The following is a 20,123-nucleotide window of genomic DNA, read 5'->3' as shown; positions in this document are numbered from 1 at the left end:
TCAGTAGAAACATATGGCTCTTGATCTATCGGGGTTGTGAGTTCGAGTCTCACATCGGGTGTAGAGATTGCTTAAATAAATAAACGTTAAAAAATGAAAATTCCTCTCTCGATTCCTTGGTAGGAAGAGAAAAAGTGGATTCCATGTGTAGGTGTGTACTCTCAGGCATTAAATTGTGTGGGTGATCTCGTGGCACAGCAGGACAGGTGTGGGCTTCAGGGGCCGACTAACTGGGTTCCCCTCCTGCCCACTTACTACTCTGAGCCTCAGAATGTACGAACTGGAGGTGACGTTCCTCCCATCAATGTCCTGTTTTTAGGAAGAGAAAGGGAAACCCAGAAAGTGGGAGCATTTCCGGGGTGTCCTTTCTAGTGATTCCCAGGGATAATTAATTCCCGCATCTGGGCACTGCTTCGTGATATTGTCAAGTGATGGGTTTTATTTCTGCCTCATTCTTTGGTGAGCTGTTTCCCCACTTACAGGAACCAAAAACCTACGGCAGTGACAGGGAATGATGCGTGGACTTGCCTGTGAAAGGCGTGGGCTGGGGCAAAGCCAGGAAGGAGGGCTGATGGTGCAGTAACATGTGATAACATTACACGTTTTTAGACTTGTTGATATATGAAAGTTGTAAACATGGTACTTGAAATCTACAAGGCAATCAACGGATGTTAGGGTTTTATTTTTTTCTCCTACTTATAAAATATAAACAAATTGGTTGTGGGATCTAGTTTCTCAACTTAGTCTTTTTTTTTTTTAATTTTTTTTTTTAGATAGTCTTTTAAAACTGAGGTCAAAAGTGGAGTTTGAGTGCTTCAGAGCATACTTAAGGCCCCACCCTTTCTCTATGGGGGAGTCCTCAATAGTAGTAAGAATAATGTTTATTATCCATAATTATTAATCTATATAATAAGTATTATAATAATATGAGATATTTATATTCTATAAATATATTGATATATTACATGTTAATATATAACATGAACATATAATTATCATATTCTATATGAATATATTAATGTCATATAAAAGATAATATACAATAATTATTGATATGCATAGTATATATTATATTAATAATCTATATTATATATAAATATATTCTATATTCTATATTATTTATATGTAATAGATAATAATATATTAATATATTAATATATGATATTTCTGCTTCTATAATATTAATATGACATAGTATATATCAATATGATATACAATTATTATTATATATAACAATAATAATTATTATTTTAGAATAAAGAAAAACCAGATGCAGCCTTGAAGCCATTCCCTTGGCCACCAGGGTCTGGACAGGGGACTTCTCAGCTCTGGGGATCAGCAGCGACAGGATTTGACTAGCCAGCTGGGCAGTTTTTCAGAGGACAATTAAAGTCCTGCCTGCTCCTTGGTAGAAGTTTGGGGAAGTGCAGGAAAGTATCAAGAAGCACTCAATCCGCAAACAAGGCTCCTCCCCACCCCTGCTCCCGAAGCATGCAGATACCATGTATGTCCACCAGAGGCACTGTCACTCTTGGGCAGATTTTTTTTTTTCTTTGAATTTCTTCTTTACGCAGTTGAAATACACAATTTTTAGATCTAGCTTTATTAATTTTTGTACTATTACATAAGGGTTTTATTTCTTTTTTTTAGGATTTTTTTTTTTAATTTGACAGACAGAGATCACAAGTAGGCACAGAGAGTGGGGGAAGCAGGCTGCCCGCTGAGCAGAGAGCCCGATGCGGGGCTCTATCCCAGGACCCTGCGATCTTGGCCTGAGCTAAAGGCAGAGGCTTTAACCCACTGAGCCACCCAGGCACCCCATAAGGGTTTTCTTTTAAAAAAAATTAAAGTATTGGGGGCACTTGCCTGGCTCAGTTGGTAGAGCATGTGACTCTTAATCTCAGGGTGGGTGAGTTCAAACCCGGTGTTGGGCGGGAAGCCTACTTTAAACAACAACAACAAAAAACTCCCGAGGGCACCTAGGTGGCTCAGTCAGTTGAGCCTCTGACTCTTGGTTTCCATTCCGACCTTGGTCTCCAGGGTCGTGGGACCAAGCCCGGGGCAGAGCCCTATTTGGGGCTCTATGCTCCAGGCAGAGCCTTCTCGAGATTCTTCCCCCTCCTCCCTCTCCCTTACCCTTTGCTCCTCCCCCCCATGCGCACCCCCTCTCTCAAAATAAATAAACGAATAAAAATCTTTAAGAAACAAAAGCATCGCTTTTCAAATTATTAAATACATAATTCTAGAAAAATGTTAATGTAAGTGTATGAAAGCAAAAAGTGAAATTCTGATACCATCTGCAGGTGTCCCTAATAGTAGAAAAAAAAATGTCAAATATTGAAACATATAAAGTAGTCAGAGGAGTTCCCTGTAATACAACCTACCAGAGCTGCGTGATACTAGATAAGTTTAAACAGCACTATTGACAATGCAGTTTCCTGATAAAATACCATCTTACCAGTGCCAAGCCCTGTCAGTTTCAGAATACGGCATTCTAGAGTTTTCTCTCATTGGCGTATCAGCATGTGTGCGTATGTACGTAAGTTCCTGAAATGGAATTGTGCAGCTGCCCAACTTGCATTTTTCATTTATTAATGTGTTTTGAGTACCCGTAACCATCTCTAGGATAAGCATTCGCCAGTCTCACTGAAACACGTACTTGAACCGTACTTGAAACGGCCGCATAATATCTCATCATTTTGATGTACTCTGTTTTACGTAATCGTTTCTCCTAAGGCTTCTGGTGTGGACCTAAATAAATATCTATTCACATTTCTGAGTCTTTCCTTAAGCGAAGTCCTGGAGAGCTGCACCGAGTCACTTTTTAAAGTTTCTCTCCAGGGAGAGTTTATCATTTTACACTCTCATCAGTAGCTTACAGAAATATGCCAGGAGGACCGGCATAAATGGCTGTGATCATTTAAGAAATGTTTGTTGATGTTATAAATGAAAAAGCTCTTGTTTGTCTTTCTTAGGGCGCTAGAGCACTTGGCCCTTGACGGGTTTAATAACCCTTCTCTATAATTTCTGAAACAGAGGTGACATGCCCTTTATTAAAACAGAAAGTTAATTCCCAGCTCAGATTCCTTGGAACTTCCTGGACTCCGTTCCTGGAACCAGAGCCCCGTGTTCTCTGCATTGGATCAGAAGCCGCATCTCTGTCTAGGAAGCCCTGTGCTGTTTCCAGACGGCCCCCTCGCTCTCTCCAGGGGCCGCTATGGGATCTGCAGCCTCGCCTCCTTTCCCCTCGGAACCTGGGGGCAGCAAAACAAGCCAGCCCCATTCCCAGGCTGGACTTTGGTTTTCCTTGTGGTCAGACAGTGTTGGGCATTGTTTTCCCTTGTGGTGGACTATTTGTGTCCTTCCTGTCCCCGTGGTTGCCGGGGGAGGGACTGGAGGCTCTCACCCAGGTGCCTGATTGGAACAAAAATATGGGAGAGGCTACTCTAGTTAGTTCTCATTTTCCTGCGTACAACTTTAAGTTTGCTGGAATTTTTTTTTTATCGAGGGGAAAGTGAGATCTTTATAAATGAACTTCCTATGGCTGTAAGGGGGGGGGGTTCTGTCAATGAACCTTGAAATCATTTAGTTATAAGTGCCCCTTCTTGTCACCCTAGTTTCACAGTCAGGAAATGCTTGTGAAGGTTCTAGAACCGTCCAGAAGTGAATGTAACTAACTTTGAGGAAGGACAGGAAAGAAAGTTTGGAGAGCTACAGGCTTGCCTTGTAGACTTCTAACATATGCCCCATTGTTCTTTCCACACTCCCTCATCCCATTTTAATTTGTTTCAGGTTATGAAAATAATATATAGTCATTGCAGGAAAAAATAAAAACCACCCATTTTCTATACTCAGAGATAATGACTATTAACATTTTGATGCATTTGCTGTGTATGAACATACACATAATTTTGTGAACATACAGGTGTGTGAACACGTTTCCATATCTGTACTCATACACAAATATGCTTTATACCACCTTCTGAAGTATTTTAAATATCTCTCTGTGTCATCAAGTCTTTTTTTGAAAACCTCTTTTTTTATGGCTATAAATAATAGTATAAATGCTATTATTTATTTAATAGGAATTACATATTTGCTTAATGCTCATTTTTAAAGTTATTTTATTTTTTAATGTTTTAAATGTTTTTTGAAGGTTTTATTTAGGGAGAGAGTGTGAGCGCACAAGCAGGGGGAGGGACAGAGGGAGAGGGAGAATCTCAAGCAGACTCCCCATTGAGTGTGGAGTCCCACCTGGGGCTCGATCTCACGACCCTGAGATCATGACCTGAGTTCATGAGCCAAATTCAAGAGTCTGATGCTTCACCAATTGAGCCATCCAGGCATCCCTCAGCTGTTTTAAATAATGTTGAGGTGAAGATCCTTTACACAATCCAACTCTGATTATTTCCTTAGGATAAATTCCTGCAGTGGAATTTTTCAGTCAAAATAATCCGAACTTTCTAAATCCTATTGATATTTGATACCAAATTCTCTCTCATAAGCTTATCTAGTTTCTGCTCTCCCTCACAGAGTAAGGAGTGTCTTCAGTGTGATTACTAATATGAGCAGGGAGAGGGAGGGGCCAAGGGAGAGGAACAGATTCCCCACTGAGCAGGGAGCAGGACATGGGGCTCGATGGGGGGCGGGGGGCTCAATCCCCGGACCCTGGGGATCATGACCTGAGCCAAAGGCAGACACTTAACTGATGGAGCCACCCAGGTGCCCCTCTTCGCTTATTTTTCTATATGGACTGTTAATTGAATTACTCGCGTATGAGGACAAATTAAGTTGTTTTTGTCCTACAGTGTGATGTTTTCTCTGGTTTGTCATTTGCCTTTGGCTTATAGTATTTCACCTAAAGAAGGTGTGTGTGTGTGTGTTTGTGTATAGTTTCAAAACTCCAGGAAAGCACAGTAGGAAATAACCTTTGTTTACCTGCCACCCAGAATGCACGGACATTTATATGTCCTCCTTTGGACTTATTTCTGATAAAGGAAGTAGAATAGAACAGATAAATTGGAATTGTCCTGGTTCCCCTTCCCACATGCCATTTCCCCCTTCCCCAGGACAGGAACTGTTACGAATTCAGTGTATGGATCCTTCCAGTCCCAGTTTTTCTTCTGTTATCACATAGACAAGTATCATAAAAAATATACAGCACTAGTTTGTGTGTGCATATGTGTTTGTTCATGATTTAATGTGTGTGTATATATATATACTTTTTAATGTGTGTATATATATTTTAATGTGTGTATACACACATGCACACACAAACTATCCTATAGCATATATATCATTGAGCAATTTTCCTTATTTGCACAGCAGTGTGTTCAGTTCAGTTCCCAACGATAGATACAAATTTAGTTCATGCATTTTGACTGCTGTGTGGTATCGCATCCATTGACTAAAACTCCAAATTCTCCTTCAATGTATTTCTCAATTTTTCTACTTGGATGAACATTAAAGATGCTGCTGGGTATCTAGGTTATTTTTGCAATGCTACAGTGAAGCCCTATGTGCTTCTCCTTCTGCACATTGTGAGATCTTCTCAAAGGGAACCCCTAGGGGTATGTGCTGGGCATGTGGGTTTTCCGCTTTCTGGGCTCTTGCCGAATTCTTCCCAGGGTACTTGTGCTGATCGACACTCCCACTCCCATCGTGCTGATCGGGAAAGATTTCCTCTTGTCCCCACCTTCACCATGACATGGTACTGCCAGGCTTAGTGATTTTAGTCCATCCGGCACTGAGACAGCATCTCCTTGTGGTTTTAATTTGCATATCCTGATTGCTGGTAGGATTGAACATCTTGTAAAATGGTTACTGCCTAGAGTTTAACAGATTCTCTCTTTGCATTTTCACTTCTTATCCTTTGCTCGGCTTTTCCGTCGGGTTATCTTGGTCGGATGGGCGCTTGGTGTTCTTTATGTTTTCGATGACTACTGCCTTGGTACATGCATTGCAGCATCTTCTGGCCCCCGGCCTGCCTGCCTTTTTATTTCTCCAACTTGCCCTTGATTGCCTGCAGTCAGACCACGGCCAAGCCGTCCTCCTATGAGGCCAAGTTGAAGTTAACGTTCTGTCCTCAAGGAGTGCAGTGTATATTCAGAATATTAGAAAGTTCTATAGGAACCGATCAGAGGGATGGGGAGACACCAAGATAGCAGTGGGTCTCCCAGCAACAAGCAGGACACCGAGAAGGGCAGGGCCTTCCTGGGGAGGGGGCTGCAGGGGCAGGGGCGTGGAGGGTCAGCCCCAGAATCTGCATCCTTCCAGGCTTCTTTCTGTCTTCCCTTGCTCCTTGTTCTCGCCACACGACCTCCACTTGCCATCCTCTGACCCGCTCCCTCTCCCTCCCTGCTCAGAACCGTTTGGCTTTTCAACAGTTTTATTTTTTGAACTTTGTATATGTTGTTTTATGTTGAACAGAGTTTGGATTTTTGATGTCCTGTGGATCATCCTTTACCTTCATAAGGTGTGCCTTTTGTATCTTACCGGAGAAATCCTGTGCCACGCCCCAATCAAAGACCGTTGCTCACATTTTCTTATGATAACTTTTGTTTTTCACACTCAAGGTCTTTAATCTCTCTGGAGCTTTTTGCTTTTGTAGTTACACTTCTTTTTTTTGTGGCTTTTCCTCTGCACTGACTGATCCTTTCCAGGCCCTCTCTAAGCCCCAGCACGTCTGTGTCACCGGCTTTTCTCTGTTGCCTTGTGCTCTTGGCCGGCTCTGGGGGTCCCAGGCAAGGGTGCTTGGTGCTTTAATCAAGGTGGTTTCTCTGCCTGGAGCCCCATTAGCGTTTGCACAACATTTGGTGAGCTTGGTTTCATGTCGCGGATCCTGGCTCCAAGGGGTGTGATTCCGCTAGAGTTTAGAAGGCGTTCAGTTTTGGAAACTTGCACGGTCTGTTGCACGTGTGGTGTGCCTGGTGCTGGAAGTGTTCTTAGATCTGGGAACGCCTCGGAGTTATGGACCCAGGGTCTCCTACAAAGATGCTCCTTAAACATGTGACCTTCTGTATTTTTTCATTAGGGATCAAGGGCATTGGTAAACATTGTAGTCTTGCCAGTGTCCTAGCTTTATGGAAACGAAAGTTACACCTAAGCAGCGGGGGGTGCTTTGAATTTTTCCCACCCTTCCTCACCCCGTTTAGATCAGGGGAAAATAAGAAAAATCATTATCTGTCCAACAATATGTATTTTCTGTATAGTTGAGATGGAAAGAGACATGAAAATAAAGGAAATAAAGTTGACCAATTTCTAGGACTTTCCTGATAGGCTGTCACCAGTGTCCCCTGGAGCACACGTCAACGGTAACATCCCAAACACCTGTGGGAAACAGCTCACACGAAACTGTTGCCCTGCACCCCAGCCCACCCCACCCCTTCCCTTTCCCACCAGATGTCTCAGTGGGCTCTTTCTCAGTGGAGAGGAAGTGGGAGAAGGGGGCGTAGGATGATTCCCAAGGCAGCGCTGGTGTCCCCGGCCACACCCACCTGCCAGGGGCCCGGCCGTCCCACCTCCACCGGCCCAGAGCCAGGGGCGGCCAGCAGCTTTCTGTAACCACACACACCCCTAGGGACACTTGGCATCTTGTGCATGTTTGTTTCTATTTAAACACACTTTGCCTTTTTTTTCTCCTTTTTTCAAACCACACACATCATCTTCTTTTCATTCTGCCTTTGTGTTTTTCCCTTAGGCCGGAAGCTGAGAGGAAAAGCCTTTTATTTTGTCAACGGCAAGGTGTTTTGTGAGGAAGACTTCCTGGTGAGTGTGTTACCCTGACCTCCCCTGCTCGAAGTTCTGAACAGAATCAGGGGCAGGGGCCAGGCAGAAGAGGGTGGTTTCTGTCTGTGATCCCCGGTGCCAGCAGGGAAGCTGAGCGCAGCCAGAGAAGGGGGTCCTGACTTTCCCTCAGTAGATGCCCTGGGTGGCCCTTGTTCCCGAAGCAAATGACAAGCCGCAGAATTATGTACTGGGAAGGGACTTGAGGGTCACTTGGCCTGTCCTCTTGTGTTCTGCCCATTTGCCTACCCCACCGCTCTCTTGAACCTCCAGACTGGGGTTCAGTTTTGGGTGGAGCCCAAGAATTTGTATTTCTTTTTTTTTTTTTTAAAGATTTTATTTATTTGTTTATTTGGCAGACAAAGATCACAAGTAGGCAGAGAGGCAGGCAAAGAGAGAGAGGGGGGGAAGCAGTCTCCCTGCCGAGCTGAGAGCCAGATGTGGGGCTCGATCCCAGGACCCTGTGATCATGACCTGAGCCCAAGGCAGAGGCTTAACCCACTGAGCCACCCAGGCGCCCCAAGAATTTGCATTTCCTACAAGTTCCCAGGTCATGTCAGGGAACTCCTCTTTGAGAACCACTGGCTTAGAGGCTAAAGCCTCTCTATGCACAGCCTCTTACACAGAGCCCGGCATGTTGTGGGTGCCCAGATGCGGCTCTTGTTCGGGTGAGTGGTATTGGTATGTGTAATGGCTTCGTGGCAGAAGTTGTTCTATGATTCATCACACAACTGTGTTGTCCTCTAGGAAACAACAGATTTCTGTATAGAGTGACACTTCTTTCTGTTAAGTTCCTTGTCATCCTTGTGACTGGTGGGCACGTGGCTGCCTGGCTTTAACTTTCTTTTCTTTTTCCTCTGTAGTACTCTGGGTTCCAGCAGTCTGCTGACAGGTGTTTTCTTTGTGGGCATCTAATCATGGACATGGTGAGTAGGGTCATCGGAACGAGATGACGGCATGGCGGGAGGGGGAGGCAGTCACAGAAATAGAAACTGTGGAAAACTGTGTTTCCTAACTTGATTTGTGGTTGCATCTGGTTTTATTAAGAGAAGACCTGCGTAAGGCTGCTGCTTGCTCTACAAGAAGCCATATTGTTGGCTTTTACTGGCGTTAGCATCTTTAATCATGTAGTTCACACAGTGTTGTGTTTCTGATGATGCTCGTTTCTCTGGGGGGGTTTGTGTTTCTGATGATGCTCGTTTCTCTGGGGGGGTTGGGTCACACCGGCCTCCCTCTGATTTTCTGTGTCCCCGTGGTGTCCCAGGTGAGATGCCAAATCCCAAACATCATCACCTTTGGAGTTCGGTACGAAAAGTCAGATAAACAGAGTTGTCGGTGCCCCGTGTTCTGCCTGACTCCATCCGTTCTTAAGATGATCCGTTCCTAAGACGCCGGCCCGTCGTTAGTTCTGAGACACCCGAACAAGGAGCAAGTTTTATACATCCTGTTCCTCACTCCGCCACTAGCCCTTTGAGCTTGTCTTGGGCCTCAGTATCTTTATCTCTTCAGTGGGGACAGTGTTTCTTTCCTGGCCTCCTTATAGGGTAAGGTTGTAAGGTTAACAAATGCTGAATACTTAGTCTGTCTCAGGGATCAAACTGTTCACCATTGGAGATCAGGCCTCAAGAGTTTCTTCAATAAACTGGTCAAGGAAAATTATTATATAATATTCTTTTAGTTGGAAAGAAATAAAATTCCTCTCTAAGCTGACCCATTAATTCCATTCTGAAGAAGGGAATTGTTAATCATTGCTATTTTTTTTCTTTCACCTTTTTAAATTGAGAAACAACTCCTAGAGTAAAGGATGTACATCTTAAGTGTACAAGTGAATGAAGTTTTGCATACGCACATATGTAACCCCACCCAGGTCAAAGTGTGGATATTTCCCATATGCCACACCCCAGAAACTTCCTTCTTGTCTTCCTCCCCGTCCGGAACCCCTCCTCCAAAGGTACTCTCTATTCTGAGCTCTATTGCCCCTGTTGGTTTTGCTGGTCCTGGAACTGCATATAAATGGAATGATATAGCATAGAGTCCTTTGAGTCTGTCTTTTCTCACTTAGAAAATGTTGTTGCTGTTGTTTAAATATTTTGTGTATTTATTTGGCAGAGAAAGAGAGAGAGCAAACAAGCAGGGGAAGCGACAGAGGGAGAGGGAGAAGCAGGGAGCCTAACGTGGGGCTCGATCTGAGGACCCTGAGATCATGAACTGAGCCACAGGCAGACACTTAACTGACTGAGCCACCCAGGAGCCCCTTTGTAGTTTTTTTGAGGGGGCGGGCAGGGGCAGCCGGAGAGGGAGAGAGAATCTTAAGCAGGCTCCATGCCCAATGTGGAACCCCGTGTGGGGCTCAAACTCACAACCCTGAGATCATGACCTGAGCCAAAGTTGAGAGTCAGATGCTTAACCAACTGAGGCACCCAGGCACCCCTAGCAAGCATTCTTGAAGTTCATCCATGTTGTGGCTTGCGTCCGTAGTTGGTTTATTTTCATTGCTGGGTAGACTTCTGCTGGACAGTGAGAGCAGTTTCTGTATCTGCTGTTCTGCTGCTGGGGATTTGGGCGGTTGCCAGTTTGAGGCTATCTAGGAATAAAGCTGCTATGAGTATCGTTGCTGGACATCAACACTCATTTCCGCTGGTTTCTTGCTAATGTGTGTGAAACAGCAGCGAATTGGAGCCTGCCCTGTTCATGAGGAGAACCTGCTGTTGTCCACTCCTGGATACACCCTGGTGGAGCTTAGCCCCGGGTGGGCAGAGTCCTCACTGGCAACCAAGGCCTCCTCACACCCCCCCAGGCAAGGCAGGCAGGAGCCACACCCCCTCACCCGTACCTTCCGCAGACGCCAGGCAGACTCCACAGGCATCCAGTTCTTTAGCGGAACTGGTCCTCAATTTAAGAGTCCTTCTGACAAACCCACTGCATACGAGTCCAAAGTGTCCAAATGTCCAAACACGATTATACGCTATTTTTATTTCCAGGTATCCTAAGCCTACTTGGGGCCTCATGGTAGTTCAGTCACCTCCTGCTTCATGGTACATCACCGCCCAAGACATAGTCGTTTAAAACAGCTGTGACTTCTTTATGGTGATTCGTGGAACTCTGTCGGTCACGAGTCAGTGGGATGATTCTTCTGTTCCGCGTGACATTGTCTGGGGTCTCCTATGCAGCGGTTTTCGGCTGGTGTCCCAGTTGAGTGCCCACGATGGCCTCTCCCTCCCAGGCCCTTCTCCCTGTGACCAGGGATCCCATTCAGTCGTCTACCTTGAACTTCCTACAGCAAAAGAGGGAGGGAGGCTGCCAGACTCCTAAGTCTTTGACTAGAGAATCTCCCCACATCATTTCGTCCCCATTCTGTCGATCACAGAGGATCACAAGGCCGCTCTCAGTACCCAGCAGAGCGGTGAGGGGGTGACTGTCCTCCACTTCTTGAAGTGAGGACCAGCCTCTCATGGCGGAAAGGGAAGGAATGAAGCTTTGGAGACCATCTCTAGCCCACGAGGATAATGCCGAGTTGAACCTGGATTCTTGCGGGTCTCCCCTAGGACTGGAAAACTTTGAGCAAGCGTCTGTCTGGTAGTGACACCCTTAAGAACCCTTAACTGCTGCCAAGAATTTTTTATACTGCAGGAAAAGATCTCCCACAGGCACCATTCTTGGTTCTCCAAGAAAAGCAGGCAGTGGTCCAGTTCTTCATACAAATTAGCTGTGTCCCCCCACCTCCCCGGTTAGTACAGGGGAATGTTCTGAGCGCACAGGTTGAAACCGGGCATTTTCCCCACATGAAAAAGAATTATCGCAGGGAGTCAGCATGTGGCAAAATGGCCTCAGTGTCCTGCCATGCCGTAGGCACACTGTGGGTGAAGTTCATTTCAGGGTCTCTTCTGCCAACATGGCGTTTGCTGGGGAGCAAAATGCGTTCCGAGGTCCACATTGCCACGTGGACTTTGGAAGCCCAGCAGGTCGTTTGCCCCATTTTGGCAGCTGACTGCAGAGCAAGAGGGCCTCACAGGTTAGTGACGCACCCGAGGGAGCGAGGAAGCTGGAGAGCTGAGTCCTCAGAGGAAGCTGGGAGAGCACATGAAGCCGCCAGCTTGCCTCCGTGGCTGCTGCATGTGACGTGTGGCATTGGCCTTGGGGGGAAGCAGGCCTCGGGCACTGGCAGGCCCACACCTTTCCTGCAGGTGTCCCATGCACTGGCACAAACTCAGACTGGTGGTTCTGCAATTTTAGCATGCCCTGGAATCATTTTTTTGAAGACACCAACCACTGGCCTTGACCCTAGCACTTCCGATTCTGGAGATCGGGGATGGGGCCCAAGAATGCACATTTTTAAACAAGCTCCCAGGTGATGCTGATCCTGCAGGTCTGGGGACCACACTTTGAGAGGCACTGATTTAATAGGAAACCAGTGTGACGTCACCTAGCAAGCAGGTTGGAGGTAGGCAGTTCCGTTCTGCAGGGAGGTAGTTGGTCACTCGCTGATGTCACCAAAGATGTTTCTCGAGTATCTTCTCTCCCCTACCCTGCATGTCTTGGGTTCTGTCCTGGTTCCAGGACAGCTTCTTACCTCTCCAGGCATCACAACCTGACACTAAGATGAAGAAGGTTTGTGGGACTTCTCCACTTTGTGTGTAAAAACAACAGCAACAGGGTACCTGAGTGACTCAGCTGGTCAAGTGTCTGACCCCTGATTTCTGCTCAGGTCGTGATATTGAGGTCCTGGGATCGAGCCCCACATAGGGTTCCGCGCTTGGCAGGGGGGAGGCCGCCTGGGGATGTTCTCGCTCTGCCCCTCCCGCTGTGCGTGAGCATGGGGTTGCTTTCTCTCACATAAATAAATCTTAAAAACAAAACCCGATAACAGTAACAAAGAAGCTTTGCTAATGCTTGGATTTGAAATAATCAGCGTTTGAATCACAGTGTCCGGATTATCAAACTGAGCTGCTGCGGAGAGAAAGCTGCTTAGGAGGAGACATCTGGGAGGCAGAACTTAAGAGGTTTTCTGAGCTCCGCCATTTCCATGTGGAATTAACTTTAATCCTTCCGTGGACCAGACGCTTCCTAAAGCTGGGACGGAGCCTGGCGCCGCCCTGCCTGCTTCTCACCATTTTCTTGCGAGGATCTGCCGGAGAGCCTTCCAGATTCTCTTCTTCGGGAGGCTGATGTCCAGGGGAAGGGTCCCGTTTGGCTCCCTCCTGTTGACACATTTACCTAGATTTGCCGTTCCCACCACGCCCTCTCTTGACCTCGGTCCAAGGGAAACGGGGACGAGTGTGCGCCACGTGGTGTGACCACGCAGGGGGTCCCTCTGCCTGGCCTGTTCCCCTCCTTTACGCCGTCCAACCTGTCCCCGTAACCGCCCCTGAGCCCTGGCCTCTTCCTTTCTGCCCCCAGATCCTTCAGGCCCTCGGGAAGTCCTACCACCCCGGCTGCTTCCGCTGCGTCATCTGTAACGAGTGTTTGGACGGGGTGCCCTTCACCGTGGACTCCGAGAACAAGATCTACTGTGTCCGAGATTACCACAAGTAAGGAGGGGCGGGGCGCGGGCGGCGTTGATCTCGCTGAGTGAAGGGGGGGACACCTGCTGGGGTTCACCCGCAGGCTCTGCTTGAACCCTGAGTCCACAGTCCGGCAAAGGGTGTAGCGGGGCCCTCGGGAGGTCAGGGGACGCCCGTGCAGGCAGGAACTGGTAACAGAATCATGTTTCCTGAAAAATCAGACTCTGGATCCCTAGCATCAGATTCCCGGCTAGGCCTCAGGAGGCCTCTGCCAAGCCTGGTGGCTCTGGCTTGACCTAAGTTCCTAAGGCAGAGACAGGGCTGGCGGCCGCGAACCTCCATCTGCCTGGGCCTGTGCTGGGTGAACGAGGGGAGCGAACAGGTTAGTCTCCATCCCCAGTAGAGTGAGAGGGGACCAGCCAGGCTTGTTACCGCTGGGCGATAATCTCAAAGTGCTACTGAAACACCTCCCAGAGAATGAGCCAAACTGGTTTTTTTAAAATAAAGATTTTATTTATTTGAGAGAGAGAAAGAGAGAGAGAGAGAGAGAGAGCATGTGCATAAGCAGGGGGAGGGGCAGAGGGAGACGCCGACTCCCCGCTGAGCAGAGAGCCGGATGCAGGACTTGAACCCAGGACCCCAGGATCATGACCTGAGCCTCAGGCAGATGTTCGCCGACTAAGCCACCCCGGTACCCCGGGGACAGGCAGGCCAGCTGTGAGGAAGGCTCAGTGGGGGCTCCAGGGCTTGCCTCCCAGGAACAGCACCATACTCCTTTTACCGCCTCTTCGCTTCTCCCGGCAGAGTGCTGGCCCCCAAGTGTGCAGCGTGCGGGCTTCCCATCCTTCCACCGGAGGTAAGATGCTTTTTCAGACCTGTTCTTGGCGTCTTCCATGGCATGAATACCTCCCCGAGGTCTTCTACAAGATCTGTGTCCTGTCCTTGTGCCTTTGAAAAATATCGTCCTAAAATCTCACATTAAGAGTGTCCTCACAAGAAGCCCCTCTCTTCTTGGCGGGCTTCCCTAGCCCAGAGCCCTTCATGCGCCCTATTTAGCCCTATAATCGGGTCATACTCCCTGACATGCTAGTGGCTTCCAGATGAGAAGATGAGCAGAAAGTTTGCCTTTCATTCATTTAAAAAAAAAAAAATTACTCTCCACGGAAGAGGTTTTTTTATCAGTGTTGACTCTGACATTCTAGAAGGTAGGACTGCTGTCCATCTTACTTCCCTTCTCATCAGTTAAAGGTGTCCTCCTTCCAACCGCTGTGGGACTTCACGGTGGATTTAAGCTTTTCTGAGGTCATCCACTTGCTACCTCAGAAACCCCCTGCATCCGTGGCATGAGGAGCCCAATGGGTCCCCCAACTGGCCTCTTGTTCTTCCTTTCATTCTGTCCAGGGCTCAGATGAGACCATCCGCGTCGTGTCCATGGACAGAGACTACCATGTGGAGTGCTACCACTGTGAGGTAGGCCCCTCCCTTGCCCAGACACCCAAAAGTACGAGAGGATCGCATCCCTGGGGTGACTGGGGCCTGAGATGGTCAGCAAGGCGTAGTCAAGGGCTGCCCTCTAGGTCAAGGGGTGAAGCCTGCCTTGTAGGGGAGGTTGGAGGACACGCAGATGTCTGGGGCATAAAGGTGGTCACTGTTTCCTCCACACTGGTTAACTGCCTCCCTGAGGCTGGGGCGTGGGAGGCTTGTGGGGAGCACGGGTTTCCCATGCCACGTTGTCAGGCAGCTGTGTGATCTGGGGAACAAATCCCTCCCCTCCAGCCTGTAGGCTGTTCTATCTGCCAAGAGCCCTCTTTTGAGCCCAGAAATCATAAAGAAATCCATCCCTCCTTGGAAACAGGCATGGGTGGGGTGAAGGTGGAGGGGCCTATCTGCCCCCTCTTTACCTGGTGTTGTGCCCAGGCTGAAGGAATCCTGGGTGCCTCATTGGCTGTCAGGCAGGCCTGGGGTCACCCCTCCCCAGCCCTTGTGAAGGGTGCACACACTTTAAGTGCCCATGGGGTTTCAGCCAGAATTAAGTGGATTCTCCCACGGAAGGAGACTAGATTTATTTTTGTGACGCTGTGGGTGGGGTGAATGGGAGAGGGGTTGGGGCGAGGGTGGGAGGCTTGAGCTCACTGCCAGCTGTGAAGAGTTAGGGGGTACCCTAGGCTCTGGAGAAAAAGGGGATGGGGCCATTTGCCCACAACAGCTCTTTCTCTGCCTTTGGGGCAGCGCTGTCCCATAGAAACCCAAGAGCCATGGGTTCAAGTCACAGGTGTCCTTTTGTTTTCTAGTAGTCACATTAATAAAAAAGTATAAAGAAATAGGATCCATTCTTACAGTATTTTATCCAACCCATATATCCAGTGTTCTTTCCCTTTCTTTTTTTTTCTTTCTTTCTTTCTTCTTCCTTCCTTCCTTCCTTCCTTTCTTTCTCTCTCTTTTAAGATTTTTATCTCATTTTACTTATTTGAGAGAGAGACAGAGTGTGAGCAGGGGAGAGGGGCAGAGGGAGAGGGAGAAGCAGTCTCTCCATTGAGCAGGGAGCCTGACATGGGGCTCCATCCCAGGACCCTGAGATCATGTCCTGAGCCGGAGGCAGCCGCTTAACTGACTGAGCCACCCAGGCACCCCTCCAGTGTTATTTCAATACGTAACCAGTATGAGGGACTTCCCATGAGCGGTCTTACATTCATTCTTTTGCTGTAAGTCTCGGAAGGACAGAGTATGTATCCACCAACATCCCACTTCCGTTCCAACCAGCCCCAGTTCAAGTGCATGTTGAGGACGTGTCACACTTTCACTCAGCCAACGGTTGGGTTCCGCGCCGGCCTGTGCTGCCCACACAGCCCGCTCTGCTGGTCCCAGGGCCGTCGGCCTTCGGGTCAGTCTTGCCACCCTTCTGTGCTGTTCTGCCACTGCTGGACCTTTTTGCCTCCCCCCAGGACTGCGGTCTGGAGCTCAATGACGAAGACGGTCACCGCTGCTACCCGCTGGAGGACCACCTGTTCTGTCACTCCTGCCATGTCAAGAGGCTGGAGCAGAGCCCCGCGTCTGCAGCTCTTCACCAGCCGCGCTTCTAGCTGGAGCCTCTCGCGGACCTGCCGTGGAGAAGCGCAGCAGAGCACCGACATCTGCCTGTGACTTCCAGCGGCCCCCCGGGGTGGGGTGGGGTGGGGGGGAGAGGGCTTAGGCAAGTAAGTTTCTGCATAGATGCTGCCGCCGGTGCCTTTCCTCGAACCAGGGAGCGGAGCCCTGCCTGTCTGGCGTGTGTATTTTCTAAGTGCCTTTCGCCACCGCCACGCCCTCGTCACATTACTCAGGAAGAGACTCCAGCCGCGTGTGGCGTGTGACAGGATCGCATCCGTGCCACAGAGGCACCCACCCTCCAGCCCCTCTCGGAAGGAAAGGGTCGCCCTGAGCGTGTTTCACAATATCCTCTCAAGAGAGACCTCAGTGGCCAATACGTTCAGCCTTTTCCTGTCCGTAGGGAAAACACCCACACCCGGACACTACCCCACCACGGACACGTACACAACGTGATTTAAGGCTGTGCCCAGACACATGTGCGCATACACACACACACACACACACACACACACACACACACAGAGTGCATTATTTAAGACTTCCTTCCACCCCAGAGACTCAGTTCTCCTGTCGGCTGGCTGCACACTTCATTGCATTACGGCAAGAGGGAAGCTCTAGCGCATGCCCTGTATCTTGGGGAGGATTTGGTGGCTAAACCAGAGCCAAGGTTTGAAATGAATGAGCCAGGCAGGGTTTCCTCCTGGTACACTGACCGCGTTTGGTGCGGCCCTGCAGATCTTCAGTCCCTTAAAGGCAGCTGGGAGCCCGATGGAGATTTGCCCTGTTCTAGCCAAGTGTGCTTTGGGACAAGGACTTGGTGCGGGCACCAGGCCTCCTTTGCCCAGCTGCTGGCCCTGTTTCTTTCTGGAGCTCTTGAGAGTCTGTGACTCCGGAGTCGCTTCCACAAAGGCAGGTCTCAGGATCCCCCCAACGTGGGGACATGGGGTTTGGGCCGTCCTGCCCCCCCCCCCCCCGCTGAGAGCTAGCCCCCCCCACTTCCCCACGGGGAGAGTTAGTGTGTGGGTGAGCTCTCTGAGCAGCCCGGGAAGGGGGTGCCTCAGGATAGATGAGTGTGTTCACCTCACGCATCTCTCCCTCACCCAGTTCTTGGCACAGGCGTGACGTGGGACGAGACCCATATAAGGTACCCTGCTCTTGTCTGGTGTTTCTCCTTGTTTGTCATCGTCTCTCCGCCCCACCCCACTCTCAGTCTTCCCCACACACAGAATACCTCACAGATAAGAGCTTCACCAAACCGCAGCTAAGGAGGCACTCGGCCATGGCACTGACCTCACACGCCTCCGCGGGGGCTTGCCGAGTCTCTGTGTCCACGTGGGCCAGACGCCGGCCGCTTTAGGGCACGGGCATCTCAACTAAAGGTTGGCTGGCAGTGGGTCAGCTCGACTGGGGGGGTTATTGCCCGGATGCAGTTCATCGGGCTGGTGCCCTGGGGAGTGGGAGGGCCACGCAAGAGTTCCAGGCCACCTGTGTACTCAGGAAGCACAATTGGCCCTGCGTGTCACACACTCCCGAGCCCAGACGTCCCTATCCCCAGTATTTCGGTGAAAAGGTGGTGTAAAAAAATAAAAAAGGCTGGCTGGCATTTGCCCTCTCAGCCCTTGGGGAGGCCTGCTGGAGCGCAGGGGCCGACTCAGCGCTACAGCGGCCTGGGACCACCCGCCGGCGTCTGCCCTTCGCCACCTCACCTCACCCCCAGGGCCGCGGGGGCCGCGGAGGGCGGGTGGTGGAGCCCAAGGCACATGGGACTCACAGGCTTGTCAGCGCGCCGGGATCCCAGCTTGAGGCTGCATTTTCATTCGTTTGGTAGCAGCTGCTCTAAGACGGCACAGGATCGGCCCCATGCGTTGCCTCCTGCTATTCTTAAATTCAGTCCGTTAGATGGCCTGATGTCACTTCAGCCCAGGCCGTAGGCTTTCATTGATTCCGTGGCACAGGCCAAGCCTCCAGAAGCCCGTGGATGCATGGACCTGGGGGAATGAACCCTGGGGCTGAACCCTTCTCTTCCCAGAGTTGCCAGCTCGGCTCTGGCCAGATTGGGGGGCCGTCATCACTTGGCTCTGCCAACCTAGGAACGTTTCTGGCCTTGCTGTCACACCTTGGCTTCACTTGCAAATCCAGCAAAAGTGCAGAAAATTGCCTGAGAGCAGCTGTGATTTGTTTGCAAATTGGATAACTAAATAGTTTTTAAAAATATCTGTGATTAATTTTTTAAATGATACCTTTTAAGTGGCCTTGGTAGAAGTGATTCAGAGATCAGCACCCATGGTGTTTTCTACTGTTTAAGGAAAAAACAATAAGAGAATTTACAGAAGCCCGAGAAATTAGAGTGGTGAGCTATAGTAATCTCCTGCCTGTTCTGTTTCTCGGGCTGTGGGGCTAAAGCCACGAGGAGAAGTTCACCTGCGTGGTATCTTAGACATTCTGGAAGCTGTAAGCCTAACAGAATTGTAATGGGGTTGTATTTATAGGCTCCTAGGAAGGATACACAAGAACCCCGTAGAACAGGATGAATTTGTTTATTTTAAAAGGTAAAGCGGATAGCCCTTCCTGAGTTCCCTAGATAGCTCTTGGACTTTAGATAAACAAGGAGAATTAAGGTCTGATGGCAGACCCCAAGGCCAGCCTCCCGCCTTCTCTTCCCACCTCAGTTGGCCCACAGTTCCCCACCCTCCCCACCCCCGGCTTGGCCTGCCCTTCTCTCTCTCTGATGTTCTCCCACTGCCGCTGGGGGAAGAGTGACACGTTCACCTCCCACCGTGGAAGGGCATTACATCCTGTCTGGGTCATCGCCCAGACATGGCAACAGGACTTCCCACTTCTCCGTGATCGGTGCTCAAGTGAGAGCCTCTTTCAGCCAAGTCCAAGGGTGAGACCACCAACCACGTGTGCAGGACTTGACCCCACACCAGCCTTGTTGTGGGATGCTCTTGTTCCAACTCTGTCTGCCAGGAAACCCGAGTTCTTTGCAGTCTCCTACATGCCAGGAGTCAGTTCTCGTTTCCGGTTATTTGAAGTCAGTCTTAAAAGGAATAGAATACAATAAATAAAATATCTTAGCTATCGTTCTGAGTCGGAACTGGATAGATGTGGGAAATTTCCGTATAGTGTGTGAAAAGCTCACCATGCAGGGAAATTTGTTTTCCTCTGTATCTCTTCTTTTCCTATACAAATTATTCAAAATCATACTGTTCCTGTAAAATTCTTCCAAATATTGTTACTACAAAATTACTCAGAATTGTACTGTTATTATAAAATTATTCAAAATATCATGCCAATAAACTGCATCAATTTGTAGACGATTAAAGTGCTTTCCAACACGATGATGCTTTTTGGGTTTTCTTGTGTGTGTGTGTGTGTGTGTGTGTGTGTGTAAGTAAGCAGACAGCATTTTTTGCTAACTGGATTTGGTCTTCTTTTAGAGCTCTGGATCCTTAAGGGAACACGTGGGTGTCAAAACTATGAAAGGTCCCAGATTTTACCCTCCCTGCCAGCTAATAAGTTAGCATGCCATGGTTTTGTGGATGGTGGACTCCTAGGTCAGAGACAAAGGACAGGTGAATGCAGCACCAGCAGGAGCATTTCATCAGCATTTTATCAGCATTTGTGGGTTTTTGGCTTTTTAAAAAGATTTTATTTCTTAATGAGAGAGAGCATGAGGAGAGAGGTCAGCAGGAGAAGCAGACTCCCTGCTCATCAGGGAGCCTGATATGGGACTCGATCCCGGGACTC

At 48.8% G+C, this 20,123-nt stretch overlaps 1 protein-coding gene across 1 annotated transcript in view; it reads left to right on the top strand.

Moving 5' to 3' along the window:
• The window catches only part of LIMD1 (LIM domain containing 1), a 64,346-nt gene extending 44,632 nt beyond the window's left edge, over window positions 1-19,714 (top strand). Inside the window, exons 3-8 of the mRNA XM_082705710.1 lie at window positions 7,700-7,767; window positions 8,649-8,711; window positions 13,183-13,313; window positions 14,091-14,142; window positions 14,688-14,756; window positions 16,229-19,714. Coding sequence (XP_082561836.1) covers window positions 7,700-7,767; window positions 8,649-8,711; window positions 13,183-13,313; window positions 14,091-14,142; window positions 14,688-14,756; window positions 16,229-16,366 — 521 coding nt within the window. The 3' untranslated portion in view covers window positions 16,367-19,714. The remainder of the gene's footprint in view (window positions 1-7,699; window positions 7,768-8,648; window positions 8,712-13,182; window positions 13,314-14,090; window positions 14,143-14,687; window positions 14,757-16,228) is intronic.
• Window positions 19,715-20,123: the final 409 nt, after the last annotated feature.

Source organism: Mustela nivalis (assembly GCF_964662115.1).
Source record: "Mustela nivalis genome assembly, chromosome: 1".
In the NCBI taxonomy this organism is placed as follows: Eukaryota; Metazoa; Chordata; class Mammalia; order Carnivora; family Mustelidae; genus Mustela; species Mustela nivalis.
This window is presented reverse-complemented; position numbering and strand designations above follow the sequence as displayed.